The 27,055-nt window shown below is 31.1% G+C and overlaps 1 protein-coding gene across 2 annotated transcripts in view; it reads left to right on the forward strand.

Annotated features, from left to right (window-relative positions):
* The window catches only part of LOC116426026 (adenylate cyclase type 6), a 151,642-nt gene that overhangs the window by 28,216 nt on the left and 96,371 nt on the right, over positions 1-27,055 (forward strand). For both annotated transcript variants that reach the window (XR_012998064.1, XM_031974464.2), the window contains exons 3-4: positions 19,979-20,239; positions 22,069-22,227. Coding sequence is in view for 1 of the 2 variants with exons in the window: in XM_031974464.2 (XP_031830324.1) it covers positions 19,979-20,239; positions 22,069-22,227 (420 nt within the window). In the remaining variant the exon portion in view is untranslated. The remainder of the gene's footprint in view (positions 1-19,978; positions 20,240-22,068; positions 22,228-27,055) is intronic.

The raw sequence follows: 27,055 nt of genomic DNA on the forward strand, positions 1-27,055 counted from the left end.
AAAGCAATGGAGAAATATAAAATTACTTTAAGGGCAGTAACTATATTGTTATATGGCTGTTATAATTATAGAATGGAAGATCTTAATAAACTTTCATAATGACATTCAAAAGTATCTTAAATATTAATGACTTATATTTTTGGGTTCAAAAGTTGCAAACAAAAAATTGTAAAATATTGTACAATGTGTGCATTTGAAACAACGTACCAGGAGTTTTTGACAGTATTTAACATGAGTCTGCGGTCAAAAAGCAATAAAATCTGCCTGTCCAATTTCGCCAAAAGCTATCCCCTAGGTCAACATGGATGAACGTAACGCAACGAAAACATTTTTCCACGATAGAATCTACATTCCGCTTTTACAATCGTATCAGGTTACAGCCACCACGAAGCTTTAAAAGGAATTCCGAAAACTATTAAAATTCTACGAAGTCCTATTAATTCTTATAACAATTATATAATAGTTATAATAATTCTTATGACAGCACAAAAACAGAGTTTAAGAACTGAATTATGCTTAAAAGTGACAAAAAAAAGTTAATTAAAAGGTTTATGACTATAAGATGTAGTAAAATAAAAATCATTCTCAACTTACACACTCCAATTGCTTTCAATGAACGATAATTGCATTAGAAACTGTCAAAATATTTATAATTTGTCACAAATGAAAACATTAAGAATTTAATTTTATTTCTAAATGTTACGACAGAATAAAATTTCAGAAAGTATACAATTAAATCCAATGAATTTAGTAATTAACGTGAAGATAATACAGTTAACCTACTTCATAATAACCTTAATTATCACGATTAAAGTACAATTAACAAAAACTTAAGCAGCTTAATCCTCCATCAAAGTGACCAAATAAGATTTTTGTTCAAATTAAGGTGGAATATTAATTGAAAAGCGTTGGACTGAAGGATAACCGAACATTTGATGTGTGTATCCGTGTTCCAAATAACGTATTTCAAATTGAAAACATATGTTACCACGATGTGAGTTATGCTAAGCGTAAAAACTAATTATACACAGCTTTAATAAATATTCATCCGATGGGATATCAAAAGGCTTCGGTTCTCCCATAATTTCTATAAAAAGAAACAACAAACCGTGCCATTAAAATTATTTATATAAAAAGAAACAAATTGTTTTATTTGTCGAATTAATACTAAAAGAAGCAACAAGTCATTTTATTTATGCTGTTTGCACAATAAGAAATAGCAACTCGTTTTATTTATTGACGTTAGATAAAAAGAAACGTTAAATCGTTAAATTTTCTGAATATATATAAAATAAAAAGTCAAATCGTTTTATTCATTGAGGTTACACGAAAAGAAACATAAAAACGTTTCATTTATTGAATTTATATAAAAAGAAATATCAAACTGTTTTATTTACTGAACTTATTTAAAAAAGAAACATGAAATTGTTTTATTTACAGAACTTACATAAAAAGAAACGTCAAATTGTTTTATTTAACTTATACAATGACAAACGACAAATCGATCAATTTGCTGAATTTAAATAATAACGAACAATAAACTCTTTTATTCTATTCGTATAAAAACAAACGACAATTGTTTCTATTTATTATATTTATTTAAAAATACGTGAGAAACGTAAAAGTCTATCAAGTTTTTTCTAATTAACAGGCAAATAAAAAAGGAAAGGGACGGTGCGGGGCAGGTTATAACACCCTGTAGCCCCGTGTTGACACAGACTTTCATTCAAACCAGCTCAACGCAGCCTCATCCATTATTCAAAAGTTTATTCTAGCCGTGAAGCGCGCGCAGTCACAGGCTATTACATCGCGTCGCACGAATTACGGTGCCAGGAAAGAAGCGATAATCTCGTTAGGCGAAATTAAAATCGAATCCCTCGAATCTCCGCGAGATATAAACATCGCTTGACTTGGCGAGGAATTAATTGCTCTGAGGCTACGTGGCGGCTGATCGATTCTGCATTTTTCTACTTGAGAAAATATATATTAGAATTAGTGTAACTACTTTCTTCATTTTAATTATAATTAATTGTATGGCAACTGATCGAATTCAATTGAAAATTGGTTAATTTGGAAAAGTGATGTATGGTAAATATGCAGAATCGTTTGAGCAAATTTTATTATTGGTTATAATATATTATTTATGTATGATATGAATGGATATGTAATTGTTATGATATTCAATATTTTCATTCGGATACAAACATTTCTGAATTGAACTGATTCGAAGAATAATAATTTTATTATAAATTATTAGTTCTCCTTGAATCATAGAGGCTAATAATTTAATGCATTAAGTATATCAAAATATAATATTATTAATCCTTCACAATGTTTAAGTTCTATTACAGCACGGTTTATAAAATTAAATATTTTATTGAAGAAATTCGAAGAAAATTATTCGAGGGTTATTTAGAGTGCATGCAATGTCCATAAAAGGAAATAAAAATTCTGAGGAATTTTATAACAATATTTTCTCTATTTCTGACTGGGATACTGTGAAAATATCGTGGAGTAGTTGCGAGATTAATAAATCAACTAGACTGCTAAGGGTTAAATAATAATAATATATTAAAATTTGTGATGCAGGAAGAAATAATAATTTACAACATACTTATCACTATTTTTCGATTTAATTGTATTAAAAATTGTTTGTACCTCCATGACGATATGGTTTTCAGAACTGATGGTAAAAGTGCCACTTTTACAACTGAAAACATTACGAGATAATTCAATAGATTATACAAATGAAGATTTAAAATTTAAAGAAGAAATTAAAATGGGCATTTTTATACATAATTTTCACAGGAGAATGTAAGACGACAAGCGACAAAGGAAAGAGTTGCATCAGCATAAACTGCTGCAACTTTAAATTGAGTCGAGGGAAACAAATGCTGCAAAATGTAACTTAATCCGTTAATTGAGTTATTCGCGAATTAGTCAGGAAGTGAAACGTTCAGGGACGTTGAATTTCGAGCAGTTCTATAACACAGAAACTTCATGAATGTAAATTGCATCTGAAAATCAATTGCACTTCTTTGTCCCTCTATTACGTACAGTAACTGTTTCTGTATACGAATGTATACATACATTTCAAATGCACGTATTATTTTGCACAACTACCAAGAAATAAGACGAATCAAACTAACATTTTATTATTATCCTTACAAGAATTACTTTTTGTTCAAACCTTTTTTCGCTATCTCTTACTGCTCTCAAGATAATCCACGAGAATGAAAAATTTGCATTTTTTTTCGATGGGTGGTCTCACGCCTTGAAAGTGAAATTCCGCACGAAATTGCAATGTATTACAAAATGTTCTACTTAGACATGAAGTTTCATAATTGTTTGAATTTCCGAGTTCGAGATCATTCCTAGTAAGTCTAGAAATTACAATAAACATTTAACACTAAAATCAGCAGACGATTTACTTCATTTACTTCATCAAAAAGTCTTAAAAGCGTTCTGTCGTTAGTTTATCACAAAAGACGGGAAGGGAAACAATTGAGCAGCATGAAAATTGTGAAACAGTTTTATATATTCAAAACTTCAAATTCTATCATACTGCACAAAACAATGAATCAATATCAGGAGAAACAATTTAGCAGCATGAAAATTGTGAAACAGTTTTATATATTCAATACTTCAAATACTATCATACTGCACAAAACAATGAATGAACTTCTACACCACACCTTACCGATTCATTCTTTCTTATGCAAGCTTTAATACATTTTATATATTATTTCCAATTATTTTCTCCATTTTTTATTGCAGAATACCGAAATTTGAAGTCCCTCTTACTTGTCATAATGTTCCTACTTAACTAGAATTCTAAAAAAAAAAAACAGTGACAAGAGTCTTCTTTTTCACAGTTATGATGCAAATCAATTAACCAGTTAACTCTGTTTGACGAGTATACTCGTCGTGGTAAAAGGTAGTGACCATTGGCTACTTAAATTGTAATTTCTATGAAAGGCCAATGGTCACTACTTTTTACCGTGACGAGTATACTCGCCATGACACAAAATCCTGCTACTTCTCCATAATCAGTATACTCATCAAACACAGTTAACTGGTTAAAGTCTAAATAGATGCACTTTAGGAGTTTCTATACAGGAATGTCGAAACGTCAATTAAACCTGCGGTAGTATTAGTAGTAAGAAATATACATCCAGTGATATGATTCAACGATCAAAAGATTCGCGAGAGAATCAAACGCGAATCGCTTTGCCACATTTCACGCAGGACGCGGACACTTCTATCGAAATCGCGAGCGACGATACGATGAAATAGGATCACGTAGCCGCGGCCGCCGAGCAATTATTGTTGGTAGAATCGAACACACCGCGACACCGTAATCCGCGGTGAAGTTTGAGCCGTGTGCCCTGACTCCAGTTGAATGTATTTAATATAGAATTCAATTACTCGGACTTCTGCACTGGTCATTGTGGCGATAGTTCTGGTTACACTCGTACGGAATAAATAGCGTCCTTTGTGCGGTACAGTGGTGGGAATAATTTTAGCAGATTGGTGCGTTTGAATAGGCTACGCGGTAACGTGGTAACTATTGAAGAATTATTACGGAGCGATCATTTGTGGAATTGCAATTAATTAATTCTACTTCAAATAATAGATATAACATATTCTGCTCTACGTATGTTTTTAATGTATAAAATTTAGTGGATTATTAAAGATGTTGGATATGAAGATAATTAATTGAATTAGTAAAAAACAGTTGTTTTTTGTTAATTTGAATAATCTAACGCATGTAATACAATGCTTATGGTATTCCCCAGTCCTTGATTTATTACAATATTAAACCTGATGTGTATGAAGATAAATAATTAATTTAATATTGAATAATTGTTTGTAAAACTGGAACAATTATGCGATTCTACTGGAAATAATGTTTTTTTGTATATTTTTAAGTTTCCCATTTGCTGAATCCTAAAATTTGTTGCGTATGAAGGGAATTATTTAAATTAATATTGAACACTGATTTGTGGAGATTGAATAATGTACTGCATATAATGTATTTCTTTTATCATTAAACCTCTGGTTCATTAGAATGTAATATTTAATGTGTACGAAGATCAGTAATTAAATAAATATTGAATAACTGTATGCAGAACTTCAATACTTCAATCATTTAACTGCAAATAATAGATGTTTTATATTCTTAAGCCATTGACTTATTGACTTATCAATCAAATAATCAAAATGTATGAATATCACAGCTGCAGAATATGGACCTATCAAAATATTGATTAATACACTTTGAAATTTTAACAGGTCTGATGCTATTATTTCATTAGCTTCATATCAAATAATATACACACAGAATAATTGATAATAATGAAATAAACACACAAACTGAACTGCATATTGAAGGCAGTAAACATTCAAATTTCAGCCACTTGACACGACACACTCTAATACAAAAGTATCACAACACTAACCATAGTAATACAATACTGCATGATAATAATTAATGAAAACGAATGAAACGATCGATTCGACAAATCTCCTCATTTTCCATTAATTAAGTTTTTACGAGATGTTATACTGATTTCAAACGCATTATGTTATTACTAACTTATTAATTATTTTAATATCAACTGATCAACAATTCTATTGTACGTAACAAAATATTAGATATTAAGAATTTTTCGCTGCGAATAGTTAATTAACAAATTCTGAATTGTAAGGCAACGTCGAAATAAGGAAACCACATTCTCAAAAGCTATCGATAATCAATCTACATCTTATTAAAGTTCATCTATATCTTATCATTCAACATGCATTCACATATATAAAGTATTAAACAAATTTGACATTCATACGTTTAACAAATTTAACATACAAACGTTTAACAAAAATATTTCATCAAAATTGCACGCACACGTATAATACATGTTTCGAAGATCAAACGTCAAAATACGTATAAAACAATTACAATATTCTTGAATAAATGAAAGAATAAAAAATTAATCCAATTATATCAACGAACTGTCTATGACGAAATGCTAAATCAAAATGTAAGTGACGAGTTGTTGAAAATGTAGAACTCCTCCTTAAGTTAGATCATCTGACGTATCACAGATTTAGATCAATTACGATTAAAGAGACGCAAGATAATCCAGATTCAATAACAGATTGCAATTCGAGTAATCCAATCGCTATTACGGAACGCTGATTTCGGAGGCGATAAATATAAATTTAATCTCCGACCGGAACATATTCCATACCCGGTTGCAACGCGACCAAAAGGATCGAGGTAATCGGGAGTAGTTTCTGATAACCGTAAAAAATTAATGAAGCCCCCTCATCGATGGGATCATTAATAAAACATGACTGGATGATAGCCGGGAATCAAATGTAGGTCATTTCCAGAGGCGCCGGGCGATTTCTGGAATCCGATCAATTAAATCAGATGAATTATTCAACGACACTGAATGGGGAACCCTGAAAACTTCGGACAGGAAATATTAAGTCTTCCTTGGTACCTGATATTAATCCTTATGCACTATACGATTAAGCCACCATAAGGAAACGATAATAAATATTATAATAATATATTGTTTATATATTCTTTTTAGATGACTTTATTTCAAAATTTAAATGCGATGTTAGTCTTTATTTAACTATCTGTTTACTTTTGTATTGATTGATTAATTGTCTGATTGATTTACTAAGTATTTTATTTAGTACTAAATATTTTTTGAAAAATATATTATTATTATAGTCTGTTAATCAGTTTTATTTTAACATGTATCTTCTATTTACTTTCTTACTTATTTTACTAATTTATTTATCACTGGCGCAATTATATCGTTAATTCCTTTTAAGCTTACTGAATACGAAATCAACAAAACAATGAAAGCGCCAAACTTGATAACAGAATTAATTACTCAGAAGATACATGTGATGATCGCCACAAAAAGCAGATAGTACTTGTAATTACTACCAAGGGAAACTAAATTTCATTATTTCTTAACGTTACCTCCACTTTCTAAGGAAAACTTTGACACTAACAAACAATTAGAAGAAATGCAAAAACAAATTACACCAGTTAATTAAGGACTGTCGTCAAAGAAAATATAAAAACTTCCATTAAAATGATAAAGTAAATTAAGAAACTCTGTCAACGTTAATGGCAACAGTCTCTCACAGTTCATTAAAAAGTAAATTAAACTACGACAAACTGCACTTAATTTCCAACTTAACCAGCAATAATTCTTCTTTAGAAATATTCTCCGGCCTTCCATTAAACTCTTAGGAAAAGACTTCGGCATTGATTTAATACAGCGAACAATTTAACGTATGTCAATATTATACAAGTCAACATGAATCGAGGAGAAACATTATTTACGTTAACAAATATGTAAATTAGCCATTCCAATTACTATATAGTTAGAACGATAAATTACCAAACACAAATAACATTACTCCACTTCGAATCGAACTAAAATTTCTGTTTCTCTTTCAACACTCAACATTCTAAGTGAATATAGAGTTGCAATAATCACTTAATATTAATTTTTTCAAAAAATGATGAACAGTAATCAATTTCCGTGATTCTCAACGTAGTTGAGAGCGATGCTGAAACTTTAAAACTAAAGAAATAAAACAGTAAAATCGCTCACAGAACTGTTTATTTTTAATAGCGATAAATGTAATCATCAATGGAATTTCTCATATTTTCTGTTGAATTAAATATAATTATTATATACACTATAGTAATGACTATATAAGATATAAATATTAAATATATTAAATATAATCATTAATAGAATTTTCCAAATTTTCTGTTGCATTTATCGCAGTGAAAAATAAAGAGTCGCTGAAATTGACGCTGTCATTTTTTGGATAAGTTTCCAGCGTTGCTCACAGCGACGTTGGCACTTCAAGGGTTAAACCAAGACCAACAAAATTCAGTTAAACAAAAAATTACCATTCAAAAATAAACCAACTCCTACAAATCAAATAAACATCCCGAATCGATCAGCTAAACAATTGAAGCCAAAGATAAATTCACAAATGACAAATGAAAACACAAACATTATTATATAGAACAGTAGGAAGGTTTAAACTAACAATGAAATGTTCAGTTAAACAAAATTGCCAATCAAAAACAAACCAATGCGTCCGAATCCAATAACAAACACCCAAAACCGATCAGCTCAACAATGTAAGCCAAAGATAAATTCACAAATGGCAAATGAAAATACAAACATTATTATATCGAGAACAGTAGGAAAGTTTAAATTAAGAACAATGAAATTTCTAGTATAATAAAATTAACAATAAAAACAAACCAGTGTGTACGAATCCAATAACAAAAACCTAAGGATCACCTAGCTCAACAATTGAAGCCAAAAATAAATTCACAAATGGCAAACGAAGGCACAAATATTGTCGTATCCAGAACAATACCACGCTGCCAGTCAAACAATTCAAATCTCACTGTCAAAGCTGGTCATTCATTAAACACGTCCATTGTCTTCTCACAATCGTCCACGTCGTCGTCGTCGTCGTGGCAAGATAATATCCGCAACGTCAAAGCGAAATCGCATTTTCGTCAACAATTGTGAAAGCCGATATAAAATCACCTCGCAAACGGAATGCCCGGAATATAATGGGTGAAACGTGGACAATGAGCAGCCGAGAACTTTTTCATTCGCTACGAGGCGACCTGTGCTGCAGGTAGATAGCGAGACAGTTTGAAAATTCGTGACGTTGCGAGATACGTTATCGAGATTTAACGGGGGTCGAGGTGCACCCTGGACACACTACGTGAGAATTCGGTGGACAAGGGGATGCCGTGGGTGCTTTAAATTACTGGATGACAAGCTCGATTCACATTAAAACTACCGAGTACTTAAATTAACTTTTCTAAATTTTTTTATGAAAGCCATAAATACGTGGTTATTAAGATTTCAATTGATTTATATATCAATTTAGACATTATTAAATCAGATTCTATAATCCTTTGCGGAAGATTCATTAAGCAACGGAATCCGTTAGCAAATGAAGCTAGATTATGAATGAAATGTTTATGTAATAATGAGAAAGGAAACTATATACCGATCTCTTGCTGTTCGAGAAATGAAATAATTTACCTGCGAATTTATATTCCAAATACGGAAGTTCGATTCTGTCGAAACGACGACATTCTTTCGCATAGGGTTAATAATTTCTCGAACAAGTATCTGTGGCTTTTCAATAATTATAAAAGAAGAAATCGGGAATGGGTCAGTTTGACTCATACGGCAGCTTTATTGTTAAGAGGGACACCACTTAATGATGTGCTATACATAGATAAAATTCCTGAATTTTTCGAACACATTGGATGCCATGCGATTTCATAGAGTAAAATACACAAAATGAATAAATACAATATTAAATAATTTGATTACATTAGATTATTATCATTGCTCGTTGATTCAGTTGAACGTCAGAACAATGGGTAGCATTAGTTATAATATAGAAATGTTTTCGAATAATCATTGTTTAGTTGAGTGGACTATAGCAACTTTATTTGATTGGAGAGTTCAACACCTTAATGACTATCAATCAAAAATTTCTGACTCCGTATAGATATGTAATTATAACCTTCTGCTTTGTTTTTATTTTTCGCTACGACGAAATATTAGAAGTGGAAGGGAATTAATTTAATTATTGAAAATACTTTGTATTGAGTTACTTTGGAATAGAAATCCTGTTAACTGCAATAATTAAGTTGTTTGATTAGTTTGGAATAGACTGATTTTTTAATGAATTAAAGAAATTATTTGTGGAAGAAAATTTTTTGTAATTCGTAAAAATATTTTGTAAAGAATTATTTTTGATAGAGTTCATGAAAATATCTGTGAAACTAAATTTTTTGCAATTGTTAAGAATACTTTCTAAAGAATTATTTTCCGTTGAATGCACCAAATTATTTGTACAAGGAAATTTTTTACAACTGTTAAAAACATTCTTTAAAGAACCAGTTTAGAATGGAATTGTTTTTACTCGTAGTAATCATATTAATTGATAATATCTATCATCCGACCCAGTTAAACTTTATATCAAACAGGTATCTTACAGAACACTGTTTAACAATACTACCGAGTTTTGTTACTTTTAAGACAAACTTAAATAAACGTAGCCTAATGTAAAAAAAATCTCTATCAGTATTAGCATCTAACAATCGAATAAACCGTTCACAATTAACATGTACAAAAAAAAGTGCAGCTTATATACAAACCCAGTTAAGGTACACAAGATACATAATTTATAAATTAAAATTCATAAAATAAACCAAAATAAGGGAACACTTCAAAAACTGAAAATAATTTAAAGCCACACAATGCCAAAGAGAAATATCTAAAACCCCAATTAGGAATAATGATTTCAGCATTAATTGCATAGCAACAAGGGAATTCCATTAATTATATTAATTAACAGATTTACGTGAATAAATTTGCTCTAGAATCATCCTCAGAGGAAACAAATGAATAATATTCTCGAATCTTGCATCCCAAGATTCTCAATACAATCAAGCACAGTACCTCGATGCGGTTAGACAATTAATATTTAATGATCATCGGTTGTTGGTAATTAACACGCGAGCGGTTTACCGGGGTACATCGTATCCGCTAGCCAAATCGTTCGAAAGTGTAACCAATCCCCTCTGCATCGTTCGCAATAATAGCGTACTGCATTGCGATAACTAATGCGATTTTGGATTGAATACGTTCGACCAGCCAAAATAACGTTCACAACGAAACAAGTGTTTTAGAGCGGACAACAGAATTTGATACGAATTGAATGTTATTCAAATGACGTGTCATTAAGACACTCCATGGAATTCATGAATTCTCTGCCTTTTCATTAATTATTATTCATGTGTGAGAGAGTATTCGTGTCAAGTGGAAAATAATGAATGTTGAAAATGATTATAGAAATTAGAGGGAAATTTAAAAGGATCACTTACTACAATTAAAAGTAATTGTAAATTGAAGTAATTGATCGTAAAATAATTTTAGACAACAACAGAGATCCCTTCTTGATATAATTCAAACACTTCAGTCGGAAATAATTATCTTAATGTTGTTTTTCTTATAAAACATACTTGACAATAGAAAGGAATTATGATTTGTTAACTAATTTGTTACAGACATTTTGATAATGGTTCAAATAGAATACTGTAAAGTAAATAAAATATTTTTCATAATATACATACTAATATAATTATTTACATAATATAGAAAATTATAATATGCATGAAAATATATTATAATATATTTTAGAACATACAGATTATTTATTATTTATTATATAAAAAACAAAATATTGTCATTATTTTTCATTTACGTGTTTCATATTTCAGTAATTCATTTCGGTCATCACATACTAATAATCAATATGCAATTAAGTGGAACATGAATATTTAATATCGAGGCGTAAATATCAATAGAGTAACGTTCCACAATTCAATACATTATATAAAACACGTCGATTTATATGACAAGATGGGCTAAATAGAAATACAACGAATCTACCGAGAGTTGAAATAATTTCACTAATTACTTCCTACTTCTAATATTAGCACTAAACTGGATACATTTGAAAAGGAAGTAAATGTGAACTTCCAGGAGAAAACGTATTCCGACGTTACGTTTAAGGAAGATTATAAAGTAGCTTTCGCAAGTACGTCTAGAAATCGTATGCCAAGAAGATAACAATGACTTGCAACGTCGAATCATAATGGAGTTCTCGAACTATATGTCGAAGTGTTGAGTTCAAGGGCCAGGAGTCTTGACTAAGCTACTAACGAGTTAAGGAAAGTTCTGCAGGTGACTTCGAGACGTGTAATCACATAGCAAAGGAAGCAAGTTTAACGAATTTACAGAAAACTAGATTGTTCAAGAATCTACATATTAGATGAATCGTTAATTACTGTAACCAATTCAATCAGCTTGCATTACTCAGGAAAAAAATTGTAAGACAAATGTGAACACTAATAGAAAATAAAAAGTTTGAAATTACATCAGCGAATAAGGACACTGTCGTTAAAATGCAATTAATATTTGCAGTGGTATATAATTATCGATATTTGGAGATATTAATTCAACATAATGGCACTCAGTAGCTGGCAATCGTAATGTACAGTTATATGTGGATAATTTACATTTGCAGATTAATTAAGATTTATTCGAGTGTATAGTAAACATTTAACGAAATTTTTGTAATTATAAATAATTACAATATTTTGTAAATACTATCTATACTTGAAAATGAAAAAGGAACGAAAGTGATTTAATTAGCTCAAAAATGACTTTATAACTGTAAACCAAAATGCAAGATATTATCGTTTCAATTAACACTTTATCATATAATATTGTTTTTTAACTATAATCAATACAAATACTATATCGTTAATAATTTACTAGGTAAAAAATAAATGTTGATCCCTGTTCTATGTCTCTGTTCAGTCCGAATGTTAACTGATAATATTTAAATTATAATTTCAAGACATATTTAACACTCAGACTTTTCAAATTCAGTTTAAAATTTTTGTCACGAGTCCGACACCATATTTTATATCAAGGAGTTAATATCAGACCGATCTCAATATTAAATAATACAAAAAGAAATAACAGAAGTAGTATAATAATCTACCAAAATGGTACAAACTTTAAAAAGAAATAAATGAAAATACTCGACAGTATAATAAAATATTGCAATCTTAAGTGAAAAAAGAATGAAAAAAGGGGTCCATATTCCATATTTCTCTCTACTAAAAGGGCGAGAAGATCTGTCAAAAACTACTTTGACACAAAGAGAATGAATATCGTTGCGCTTCATTGAATCGAGGATGAGAAAGGACGTGAATTGGCTTTGCACCAGGTAAAGTCAAGAAAAGTAAGGGAATCCAGAGAAGGATAAGAAAATGAAATTCAAAAGACGAGGAGGATCCTGACAGGAGTGCGAGAAGACTGAATTAAATTCATTACTTAAACATTTCACTTTCAAACATGAATTTTGGTCAAAATAGAAATATGACTTTCTATCATGAAATTCTTGCCATTCAATTCCTGGTAATGAAAATTATTTGTTTATTATTATTTATATTAACTACTCTTTATATTAAGCTATATCTTGATGAAACTTTCAAGAAAATTTTATTTTCACGTATTCAATATTTCTTTTTGATGGTTTTGAAACGGTTTTGCCGGTTTTGATTCAAGGAAGTAAGAAATAGTAATTCGACATTTTGGAATTTTATTTCAATACTTTCAAAATTCAATTGTGACATTCTTAATATTCTATTATGACATTCCCAAATATTTTATTTTAATACTTTCAAAATTCTATTGTGACATTCTTAATATTCTATTATGACATTTCCAAATATTTTATTTTAATATTTTCAAATAGGATATTTTCACATTTTCAAATATTCTATTTTAATGTTCTGAATATTCAGTTGGTTTTTAATTATCAATATTTAATTCTAACGTTAACAGTATTTTACTTGATCAGCATTTTAATTTGATGTCTTGAAAATTTCACTTCGGCATTGTCAACACTTTATTATCACATTTTCAATATTGTACTTAGACATTATCAAACTCCTATTCTGACATTAACCAAATATTATTTTGACGCTCTTCAACTTTAACTCTTTGCACTCCGCACTTTTTCAGTAGAAATATTTGAACACTGTCTGATGAGATAAAGACGACACTGTTTGAAACTGATTTAACGATAATTCGTAGATAAATTAAGCAACAAAGCTATTTTATTTAAATATTTCACATTGCAATACAAAGTTTAATTTAAAATAGTAAATATTGAACTTCATAGTTTTGCTATATCAAATCAAGTGGTGGCTGAGAGTCACCTTTCGAGTGCAAAGGGTTAAATTTGACTTAGCAAAATTTTTCTTCGAGACACGTGAAACCGTGCGGAACTGAATGAAAATTCGACGCGGTAGCGATGACTCGTCAACCGCATAAACAGGGATAACACGGTTTATGAAAGTTTATTGATCAGCCAAGACAAGATTAATGAGATCCCCTCATTCCCGTCTCAGGTAATTGCTTCGTGTCTACCAAGGAGCCCAGGAAATTTGTGTCTTCCTCGATCGTAGCAAGGAGCCTGAAAGGATATTTACGTTCCATCAACTTGGATGGATGTCATGAACCAAAAAGGGCAGAGAAAAAAAGGTTCATGGAGAGTGAAGTGCCAACGAAGATTGAGAATCTGCGATTGTAAGGTCTACGAATTGATCGAGAGGAAATTTTATGGAATATGATAGTAATTAATGGAGATGTAGGACCTTTGAAGAATTTTGCTGTGAAGAATGGACCGTCAGATCTATGATATTCTAAATAACGTTGAAATATGTAACAAGAAAATTTTGAAAAGCGATTACAATTACAATTTTTTAAAGAACTCAAGCTTTAACTTGAATAATTAAAAAGAAAATTGTTGAGGAGCCCAGGAATTGACATGAATAATTTCAAAAATTTATAGGAAAACCCAGGTTTTAGTTCGAATAATTTGGAAAATTTCCTGGGGAGACCAGGTATTAAATTAAAAAATTTCAAAATTTTTCTTGAAAGGTCAGGCTGTAGCTTTAATAATATCAAAATTCGTTCACCAGGCTAAGCTTCAGCCGGAATAATTTGAAAATTTTTTGACGACGCTAGGGATAAGCTTCAATAATGAAAAAAAATTTTACACCAATGAAAGAAGCTTCAATCATCGCGCAATTTACTAATTCCGAAAATGAGAACTATAACTTAATTATAAACGGATTTGATAATTTTTAAGTGACTAAGACTAAAGATAAAGTGTTTCTGAAATTCTAGAAATCCTAAAGTAGTGTTGAATTCATCTCAGCATTTCTGTAGATGATCTGATTAAGCTTTGAATGATTCTGAATATTGATGAATGATTTCTTAACTATAAATGACTCTGATATTTACTCTGACACCTTTGTTTGTGGTTGAGAGAGCCTAATACTAATTAAATAATTTTAAATCGTACCAGATTGGCGATATACGCTTTTCGGTCACATGTAATGAATACAAATTATCCAATGAATACAATCTTTCAGGAACTACGAATGATGCTGAAATTTCATTAAAAATATTCATTTCTTCATGAATAATTCAAGAGATTATTTTCCCTCTCCGCATCACTTTTGAAAGGCCTTGAAGCGTCGTAGGTAATTCAAAGTTGATACATAATACTGGATACTTTGACAGAATCTTTAAGGAACAGTGAAAAATGAACGCAAAACTTTCCAGAAAGCAATAACTTATCCAAGCAGGATTTTTAAGTTTCTTATGGTCCTCTGACTTATCCCAAAATGGTCCAAGAACCTTTAAAAGCATCATGACTCAAGCTAGAATGTTCCTCGAACTTACCAGATAGTGTTCGACTAACTTTAAATGACCCAGAACTTTTTCAAGAATCGTAATTCTAAGAGTAATATAAGAACTTCATCTATACAAAAGAATTAAAACATTTATATGTTTATATTATCCACAGATTACTTGAACAATAAATTAGATATGTCACTTACAAATTGTAAATTACCAGATTACATAACTAAGTGATAATCAACAACATTGTATACGTTATAATTCAATCAAGTCATATATGAAAATATTTAAAATCGTGAAACGCAGTAACACGGTAGAATTCAATAATCGATTGAATAATCAGAAATAGAAGAATATCTGAATATATAATATAAGAATACAATATAATGTCGGTAATAATTAAATTATATTAATATTATACGTAGTGCTTAATATTTGATCGGTAACTCTGAATAAATGTTAGTAAATATGAATAAGTACTACTGAAAATTGATAAACATTAACAGATATCACTAAACATTGGTAGCAATTAATAAATATGAATGAAAGCTGATGAATATTACGCAGTATAGGTAGAAAGTAACGTTAAGAAAAATCTATAGCCATAGACAAACATTTAAACAGATATTAATAAAAATTGATAAACACTAACAATAATCAACAGGCACTGTTAAAATTAGTAAACATCAATAAAAATTAACAAAATTACTAACAAATATCAATAAACATTACTGATCATCGAACAAATCAACAGATATCAATAAAAATTGATGAACATTAACAACAATCAACAGGCATTATTAAAAATTAGCAAACATCAATAAACATTCAAAAAATCACCACCAAATATCAGTGAACACTGATAAATACTATCAAATATCAATAAACACTACCGAATATCAAATATCAAATTTGTGTTTATCACTGTCGAGTATCGATAGAAAAGACAAGGTACAGAAAAGTAGTAAACGATAAGAAGCATCTCAAAGGCAGAATCACGAGGAGAATGGAACACCGAGATAAGGTGTAGGAGGGTATCAATGTTCGAAAATCACTTCTGACAAAAATACGGACCGCACAACGGTAGCATCGTTCGCCTATTCTCTCTACAGCTCCGTAAAATCTGATTCACCGAGGCTGAGATTCTGCAACATTTAAAGGGGGAGAAAAGAAAATGTGAGGCGACGCGAGCGAAGACCATCCAGAGTCGGAGAACTCCATTCAGCTGCTCCGTCCGGGAAACGAAGGGTAATAAAATTCTGAAATCTGTTACGTCTATTTCCTGTAGAAGACGAGCTTGCACCACGAACACAAATAATACCGTGATTCGATACTGTTTCGTACCAATAGCAGATACAGAGCATGGACATAAAATTGTCGACGGAACGTACTAAACTATTTTAAAATATTGACTCGATGTAACAACTTTGACACTTTTTGTACGTGGTTAACAGAAGAATGTTCTTCCTAGAGACGAATATGTGTTTTGAAACTATTATAATGTGTATGAAGGATAGTTTTATAATTATAATGTAATTAAAATATTAATATATAATACTATATTAACCCTTTGCACTTGAGAGGCGCCTTTCAGTCGTCATTTGATTTGACCCATGGAAATAAGATTTAAAATTCAATATTAAATTTTTCTATAATGCATCAACACATGGAACATCGAAATAATATAGTTTTGTTACTTAATTTATGCAAGGTATTTCTTTACGTTAGTTGTAAAACGTATCACTGGCATTTTATCAGAAAATAATGAATATTTCTTGAGAAAAATATTCTCGAGTGCAAAGGGTTAATCTAATGAAGGAACAATTTTTAAACCTTCTTATTAGAAACTAAATGAAAAATATAATAATTGTTATATTATATTATTACTATTATGTATAAGGTTATCGTGATATTTGACTACTGTTGTATTTATCTTAAGTACAATTTAATTTTTGGATGGAACTATGGAGTCATTTACAATAAATATTATTATTACCAAGGTAATATTGCAAAATAGTTCCATTTTATCAACATTTCAATTCTTTTATTTATTCATTACATTATACTATCTTATTAGACTGAATTAATATCCATTACTATAATATAAATAAACATCGTACCCTTTTGTTTATTTATATTCAGGTATGTATTAAATATTATTTTGCTAAATTTATCTATTTGATATATTCACTTCTTTTATCATAATTTGTTAAATAAATACCAATCACTTATGAAAATAAGATAAATAAATAAAGTTTGTTTCAAACATACTTCGTTTCCTCAAATTGAAGAGCTAAATAAATGAGTGTCTGCTTGATTACGCCGGAGTAATCATCCTAATTTAAGGAATGTCCCACCAATGGGTATGTAATTAAGGTTATTTCGCTGTACTCTGCTCAAGAACTTTCAAAGAAACCCGTTCTGTACCAGGGCGACACGGAAGAGCAGCACTGATTAGATTTCTATTTCCTAATCAGTCGGGGAAACCCTGCCTGGTGTTCCTTTCAGTGTCGCTCCTTTCAACGGCTCATCCTCGGAGAGCCGTTCAAGGACATTTTATTAAACCCATCACAGCAATCGTGATCGCGGAACGCGAGGAAGTTCCATCGAAACATTTGGAAATGCAACAATGCACTGACAATCTTAAAATATCGAAAAACAAAAGCTTGGCAGGGAAATAAACAAAGTGTCAAAATTTATAAACACATCCTGATGAAGTTTAAATGGTATTTAAATGAGGTTATAGAATACATATGAAACAATCGTAAAGTTTTACTTAATATCATTATGAATCCTATAATAATCATCACCTAAAATTTTGAAAAATAAAAACTTGCAGGCAAAATAAAAGTGATATTTCAACATTTCAAAAATTTCCTAATGAAGTTCAAATTTAATCATACTACAAAATGAATATTAAACAATTGTAAATTTTATAGTAAATATTAATATAAATACTATGATAATTAATATTCTGGTTATTATTATGAATAACTTATTAAAGTTTTACCTTTCATTTTATCCGTAACAAATTATTACAGATATTATCGAATAAAAATTAATTTCCCGAAATTGGACTATTCAAAGAAATGATTACAAATATTGCCAAATAAAGTTTAACTTATCTAAATTCGAATAATACAACAATTCATCATTACAACAAATTAAAATAAATATTATCCAATCAAGTTCACTTCTCCAGATTTCAATACTCCAACGTTGATAAAAGAAAATAACGTTTCCTTGGAAAATATCTCTTGTATATTCAAGACTTTTTAAAATTCTCTCACCTTGGCGATATTCAAATTCTGATGAAATTCCCTTCAAGGGAGAAAGATTCATACGAATTTGAATATCTTAAATTATGCAGGTACCATTTTACTGAATTTTCTTAAGAATGGAGGGACGGATTTTCCTCGATCTTGCATCATCCCAGTGCAGTCGTTCGAATGGTGCAGGTGCAAAGCGAGCAATAAGAACGGCGGAATTAAGCGACCAGAACCACGATGGATAATGACGTGGCAGGTTAACAAGCACCTGTTCCATAGTTTCATTTCGACGTGCTTGATGATGCAATCGGAGAAACAAGAAATGCGTTGTTAACGTTCTGCAACGAACGAAACGTTGAATATTAAACTAAACATGAACATTTACGACACGAACTTCAAAAAGAAAGTATTTTCAAAAAGTATGAATATTCACGTGTCGAATTTAAATGAGGGATTTATCTGAATTGCTGGTTGTAAGTCTAAACTGAAAAATTCGGATGATATTGTAGAAGCTGTATGTGTTAGTGATTGTAGATAGTAATTACAGTTATTATACTAGGAATGTATTAGCACAATTTCATTAACTATATGAGAGTTACTAAAATGACTTATACAATTGGCAATAGTTTATACATCTTTCAATATTAATGATTCTATACAGTGTTTTAATTTCTTTCGCAAAAATTAAAGGATTTGTAGTCTAGTAATTCAAGAAACCTATTAACGAAATTGGTGATAAAAACTCTACTACCAGTATCGATAATAAACAATCTCCTAACAAAATCAATGACAACCATTGATTCTAACAGAATCAATAAAAGAAAAATGCTCCAACAAAATGGATAAGTAAAAATCAATGAACAATATAATTAATAAGAAATGCAGTATCGCAATTGGTACTAAAAAAAATCTGCTAACGAAATGAAATACAAACAATCCACTAACAAAATGAGTAATAAGAACAGCATATACTGTCAGAATTGGTAACAACAAAACCAGTTTAATACATTGCGCGCCGGCCCCGCGATAATGCGGGATTTTTAGTCTATCGCTTAATTGCTAATCCTACGTTCATGTAACGTTTTAGATATGTATAAAACAAATCCAAAGTAAAATTCACAAAATTGAATTCCTTATTCTCTTCCGTAAGTTAGAAATCTAGGTTAGATCAAAGTATAAAAATGTATCAATATAACCATCGACGCTCGCGTTTTCAGTAGCTGAAATTTAGCCGCCATTCAATGTGTTAAGAAACTACAGCCAAAAGATCCAATAACAGAACAAGAAATCCAATAAACAAAAATGTTTTCTGATCCACAGGGAGAGGTTGGGAACAGGCCAGTAACAGGCTCAGTGAGGAGCACAAGAAGATGGGCCAGCCTACGACAACACGTGAGCAACACGGAGGCCGGGAAGCCCAAAGTCGAGTTGCTCCTTAATCCTCCAGGATCGAAGTCCTCGACACCGTCCTCGCAGCCGCACACGCCTAACACGCCGCGAACACCGCACACACCGCTCAAGAAGTCCAACTGGGAAGTGATCGAGCACTTCACCGGTGCACCGAGGCCCTCCATTATCACGGTGAGTCACCGAATCGCTGGAAACAAACGATGAGGATGAAAGAATACCGTAAACGTCACGGACTGTCATGATCCCTTCGAAAAAGGATTTTGTTTTGATGGGAGAACGCGGTCGTTGACAGGCCAGATGGATAACGGGGGAGTCCTATCTCTTGGGGTAGGGTTCTGGGAGATTCGATAACTTGGGGATGATGTTTAGACAGTGTCAATTCCTGGGAACAATGTGGTGGAACTCGCGCGAGTATTTGGGGAATTGTTGAATCAGGTTCGTTGTTGAATGTGGATCATTATTGAAGTGGATTGATCGGTTCGTTTGGAAATTATTGAATCTGTTTGATTATTCATTTTCAGTGATTTTTGGATTACGGTAATTGTTGAATTAGTTTGGTTGGTCGGATTGGGAAATTGGTGAATTTGATCGATTGATAAATTTAGAAGTGGAGCATTTGGTTTAATTGTTGAGTTTGGTTGGTTTCTGGGATTAATTGCTAAATCTGGATTCTTCTTAAATTAGATTCATTGTTGAATTTGCATAATGAATGAATTGAATAAACCTTAATCGTGGTCTCACCGACGTTACAGAGTATATGTTAAAATATCTGGGAAACTCATCACAAAAGGAAGCAAACTTTCATTGACGTTATGGAACATATTACAACAATCAGAAATATAATTTTAATAAATGATGCTTCAATGGAGGGGCATATTGATTCTTCCATTACATTTCAATCTCTCATATTATACAATGAACATGTTTTATAAAGGGAGAGAGAAATAACTTCAGATCGTATAACATATTTTTCCACTTAGCTATTCATTCTATTTTTAGCTTTAATATTGTAAAATAAAATATATTGTATCTTTGAAACAGAAAATATTGAATATTTAATATTAAAAGCAATTTCGAGTTACTTTTAAATAACATTCATTTCGAAATAAATTTGGCACTTGCAATATTACAGACAATATTAAATATTAGAGAGTTATAAAATAATTTTCACTTTATAAGCAATATTACATGTACCTATAATTCCAGAAACTTATAATAAGATTATAGAATGAATTTGCAATAAAGCTATTGCCATAAATTTTAAACTTGAAAATTTAAACAAACGCTATACATTACTCAAATACAACAATCAGTCAACTTAAGGATAAATCAATTTTAATAGTCAATGTAATTTAATAATTTCCCACATTCAGTAATAAATGTAATTTTACAACAAAATGAATTTATGAATTAATGTAATTCAATGATTACTCGCGTTTAACGATTAAAGCTAATTAATTATTATCGACATATAAGAAATTATCCACATTCAAAACTGTATCTAACTTAACAATTACCCACGTGCAAAAATTAAACTAAACTTTCCCAGATTTAGCAACCAATCAAATTCAGTAATTATCGACCTTCAACAGTGAAACTAAAAAATCATCCCAATTCGACGATCAAACTATATAAATAATTCCTGGATTCACCAATCAATCCAATAATAATCGAGATTCAACAATGAATCCGAGTTTCCCCAAATACTCACAGAAGACCTACCCCACTGACTCCCATAATTCACAATGTCAAATCATCATCCCCAAGTTATACAATCTCCCAGAAACCTACCCTTAGATCTCTCTGTATCAAATCAATTAACGATCTCGGTGGTACAGAGATATCGAAAGGAAAATGGAGGGCATTAAGGGTGGAAGGGTCTGGTATCAGCAACACGAGAAAATGAATATTCCCATTTGCTCGGAGGACACGTAACACATCGCGCAAACCGCTGAAAGAGGAAACAGTGTTAAATGGACGAACCCTCAATCTGTCCACAGATGGGCAGGGGCTCGGAAGTTGGGGTTGGACTCACGAACGGAAGGGAAACAACGCAGGAAACCACCGTAAACACGTCGATAACACGACCGCCGAGGAAATGCGCGCTCTGTCGGTTTTTGAACTCGCTGTGCGCCTCGCATCGCTTCAAGAACTTGCAGGTAATTACTCGAAAACCAATTCTAACATTCGAACAATTCCAACTAACTTTTAGCACCCATCCAATATTGATTATAAAAATACAATAGCGAACAACACGCGTATTATATTAGATTATAATTAAAACTGTTGCTGGAATTATTCAAACATGGAAAATTTTGGAGCATTCGTTCTATGATCTGTAATTGAGAATATTTGTTGTTTGTACCGATTTGTGTCCTGATCTCTGATTTGGATAAATATGAAATTTCTTTAAAATATTTACTTCTCTTGAGACCATTTATTATATAATCTGCAAGTTATGAAAATGAAATAGTAAAATAAAGTTTATTTGAGGAAATACTTGGTTTTATCGAGAATAATCAGTTCAGCTATATTAATAAAAATATAACTTAGAGAATGTTTGAGAGAATATGATATAGAGATTCTATACACTCTAATAATTAATTTATTAATTAATTAAAGTATTACTTTCCCAATATAGTACATTCTTAACTAGAGTTGTGCACCTTGGTAATAAATGTCATTATATAATTTGTATATTGTTTACACTAAAATTAATCATTTCATCTATTGTACCATTTAATAACTCACCATGAACAATGTACTTCAAAAAAGTTAAATATAAAAATAATTTATTTAAACATCTACTTTTCACGTAATCTGCTAAATAAATACCTCACAATTATAACAATGGTATAATTGAATGAAGACTATTTTGAAACATATTTCGAATAAAAATATTTGATATAAAGTATCCTAACTGAAGGACACAGTAAATCTTAAACGTATAGATTACATTCTAAATAAAAATTTGAGGAAATGCCTCGATTCTAGTTTCTGTCTCCTATTTTTTGTAATGGTAATATGTGTCAATGTTTAATGGAAAAATAGTTTGGAATATCGGAAAGTTTATAAAATAAATTTTCATAACATTCTCATCCAAAATATATTAATTTAGAAGGATAATGGAAGTTATCATAAAGATAATTGAAGATACAATAGAAAATAATGAAATAATTGCTTCAACTTTGTCAAATATAAAAATTGGCAATACGCAAGATTATTACTGATTAATCTTAAAGAATCGCAAAGAATTTAACAAATTTCGAAGCCTCTAACAAACATTTTGTTCGACCACATCTGAATCAGACAATGAGAGCAGTTAACAATTGGTTAACTGAGTTTAGAACAGAACGTCTAATTACTTTAGCGAAGCTATCAAAATTGCTCTGAAGAAATATATGGTGAATGACGTCGACAGGCATTCTAACAGATGCGCCAGAAATATAACAGTTAGTTTCCACAGTTTGAATAAGGAGACACGAAACAGATACCAGATTCCAGTGAAACAAGCATTTAGAACTCTGGAAGGATTACGTTATCAGAAGGAACACCATTAATTAGGACACTGAGAATGTTCAATATTATTGGATCGATAATGTAACTTTGGTTTAGATACTTTAGTCCTATATAAATCATTTCGAAACTATAAATATATATAATATATAACATACAATAATAAATTTAATACACTGGGCACTATATTAACAGAACTTAAGCAGGAAATTTAGGATACTTGAAACTATTGTATCATGACGCTATTCATAAAATTATGGGAGTAATTAAAGCATTTATATCAGCACACATCAAGCTTTCACATAAACACATACCATCCCACAGGTCAAAATAAATCATTCCTGTTGTTTTCTTTTTGAAATAAGTAAAAAGACTACAGATATTTCTGTGAGACATTATTGAAGAAATTGATTTACCAATTTAGAAAGTGGATTGTATACCAACTAATGTCTGAAGAGATGCAGTCTTGTAGTTTCCATATAGGAATTTCATCAGAATCAATAAAATGACATCAAAATTCGGAATAAAAAAAATTCGCACCAAAATAACTAATTTACTGGAAATTGGTCAACACGTACTACAAGACCACACATAACAAAATATTCGAAAGTTTAGTAAGATGTCACTGCAGAAAAAATTAAACAGCAGCTATCAAAAATAAGGCATACTTCTCCCAACACTCTGTCAAGATCATTAAAATCATTAGAATTATACGAAAATGAAGAATAAAAAAGGATTCAGATAAATATAATTAATTGAATAATTAAAAGACCAAATATGTCAAACTGTTCCATAATCACAGTAATGTGTCATTGTAATAAATAAACCAAATTTCAACCATTAAATCAAGCACACTGCACTTAACATTGTATCAAGATCATCACAATCGCCAGAATCATAGCAAAATAATGAATAAAAAAGAATTAATGTAAAAATAAGTAATTGAATAATTAAAAGACCAGATACCTGAAACTATTCCATAATCCTAGTAATGTGTCATTGTAGTACATAAATCAAATTGCAACCATCGAATCAAGCACACGGCTCTTAATACTGCGCAACCACGTTCGCCTAATCCGAACAGTACAGCCAGATTCCAAGGACGCTCGATCGTCGTCGAGGAGCTTCGATTCGACAGGTTGGCTTCCTAATCACTGGCTCAACCTTCGCAGTATCCGATAATCCGGAGTGCATTGATCTGACCGAAACTCTATTCTCCGCACGCAAAACTTGACGAAACTTGATATTCCCTTGTCTAACTAAGACGAAGATTATGCTATTATTAGATACAACACGATATTCGACGATAATATTAGCGCGATGTAGATGAACTTGATTTTGGAAAATTATTAGGTAAATATGTATAATATAATTTACTATGGAACATCATTTTCTTGCGTATTGGTTCTTCTTTAGTAATCAGAATTGATAACATTATAAGCTTATTAGAAAAAAAATTACAAACACCGTGACAATAATAAGGAATAAGTGAAACACTATAAAAAAAAAAACCAAATCATATTCACCCGCATAATAGATATTCTCATATTGCTTAACGAAGTTCAGAATAAACTACTCCAAAAATATTCAAATGAAAAACATTCTAATAATACCAAATTCGGTTTTACATTTCATAAAATTAAAAACACCATAAACTTATTACAAAAACTGTTATCAATACAGTAACAATTTGAACTTAACGAAGTTCAGAATAAAACACGGCATCACAAATGTATAAATAACCAAATAGAAAACATCCTAATAATATAAAACAGGTTTTCACATTCCGCAGTATCAACGACACTATTATCTTATTACAGAAAATATTACCAGTACAGTAACGATAATAAAGAACAAAGTAAAGCACCATAAAAAAGAAGCACATCCTATTTACCAACCCAGCAAACAGAAGATCCCAGTCGCAATAAATAATTCCCAACGCCTCAAGCGACAACGAATCCGCGCTAACAAGGCAATTCTTTCTCCACTGACATATTGCCCCCTGTCACGAGTCATCCTCTCCATCATCCTGTCGCGTGCACCCCCGACTTCTTTAATTTTAATTTTAGTCGACGCTAATTCCGACTCATCGACCGAGTAAATTTAACCCGTAAATTTGAGCCGGACGCTCCTGGAACGCGAGACGATTCCCATCGCGTTAACACCAGGTTCACGAATATTTATTGTGCAATTTATTCCATTGGCCCCGCAAGGGAAGCTTTTCAACAACCACATGTCGATTTTGATGAAACATGTGAGACGCAGATCTGAAGGAATTATTTCATACATATTTTATCTTATCAGCCAACATTCATTTTGAAGGGGTAAAACCACCCCTCGAAATTCAGGATTGGAATCACATTTTTTACAATATCTTTATGGGGTGGACACGTGATGACTTTTTTTTAAATTGTTTTAAACATTAATTTATATGATTCATTCATGAGTTCATTTTATATTGAAATGGATAATTTGGATTTCTTTCGTACACCGCTTAGTTTCAGACACAATGTAAAAAATATATATCCAAAGACAAAAATTTGTGTGGATCTATAAATAGAAATATATTATCTAAAATTTTGCATACGTATTTTCCGATATCTCAATTATCTAATTTTCTTATCTATACTTGAAGCTAATTTTTGGGGGTGGAAGAGGTTTTTGCACTTGGAATATTTGACATTTCTATTATCATTAAAATTTCGGGAAATCCGTATGCAACATTTCAGATAATGTATTTCTATGAATAAATCAACAAAAATGTTTGTCATTGGATGTTGAAATTATTTATAATCCAGTCCACCAAGAATGCATGCTTTACAAAGCATTGTTATCAAGCTAGCAAATAACTGCAGCATTTTGCAATATTCTGATTCAGAAAAAATATAAGTAGAAAGCAGAAGATGATAATTACACATGGAATAAGAATCAGAAGTTTTCACTTCGGAGTTATTAAGAAAAAAATTCCTAAATCTTACTAATATTTCGGACATCTTTAGGTGGTGAGCTCCCTTAAATATTTACAAAATAACATCCATAAAATTCGGCATGCGTCGAAATGACGCGGTCCCTACACCAAGTGTTGAATTAATTCCCGAGCCGGAAACGAACCGCCGATAATTCGGAAGCGGCGCGTGACACGCGGAAAATTAGAAAAGTTGCGGCGACGTCGAAACAATTTTCCATTCAACGAGCGAATTGAATCGTTCGGGACGAATCGATGGACGGTCTCTCGATTTTCCCTTGAATATTTCAAAGGATATTCTCTGTACATTCTCACAGGCGAGAAAGTTTGACAGAAAAGGAACGATGCCGGGGAAGTTCTTAATTAATTCAGCAACTGGAGGAGAAATAATCTTGAGAGGTTGTTTAGTTGCGTTTATGCGAGAATTTTGCTTTGTTTCCCCGTGAAAAGGGATTCTATGGGGAATGTAAGTTTGTTGGAAATTTTTTCTTGAAAATTTCTGATGA

The sequence above is a fragment of the Nomia melanderi genome, chromosome 2 (assembly GCF_051020985.1).
Source record: "Nomia melanderi isolate GNS246 chromosome 2, iyNomMela1, whole genome shotgun sequence".
In the NCBI taxonomy this organism is placed as follows: Eukaryota; Metazoa; Arthropoda; class Insecta; order Hymenoptera; family Halictidae; genus Nomia; species Nomia melanderi.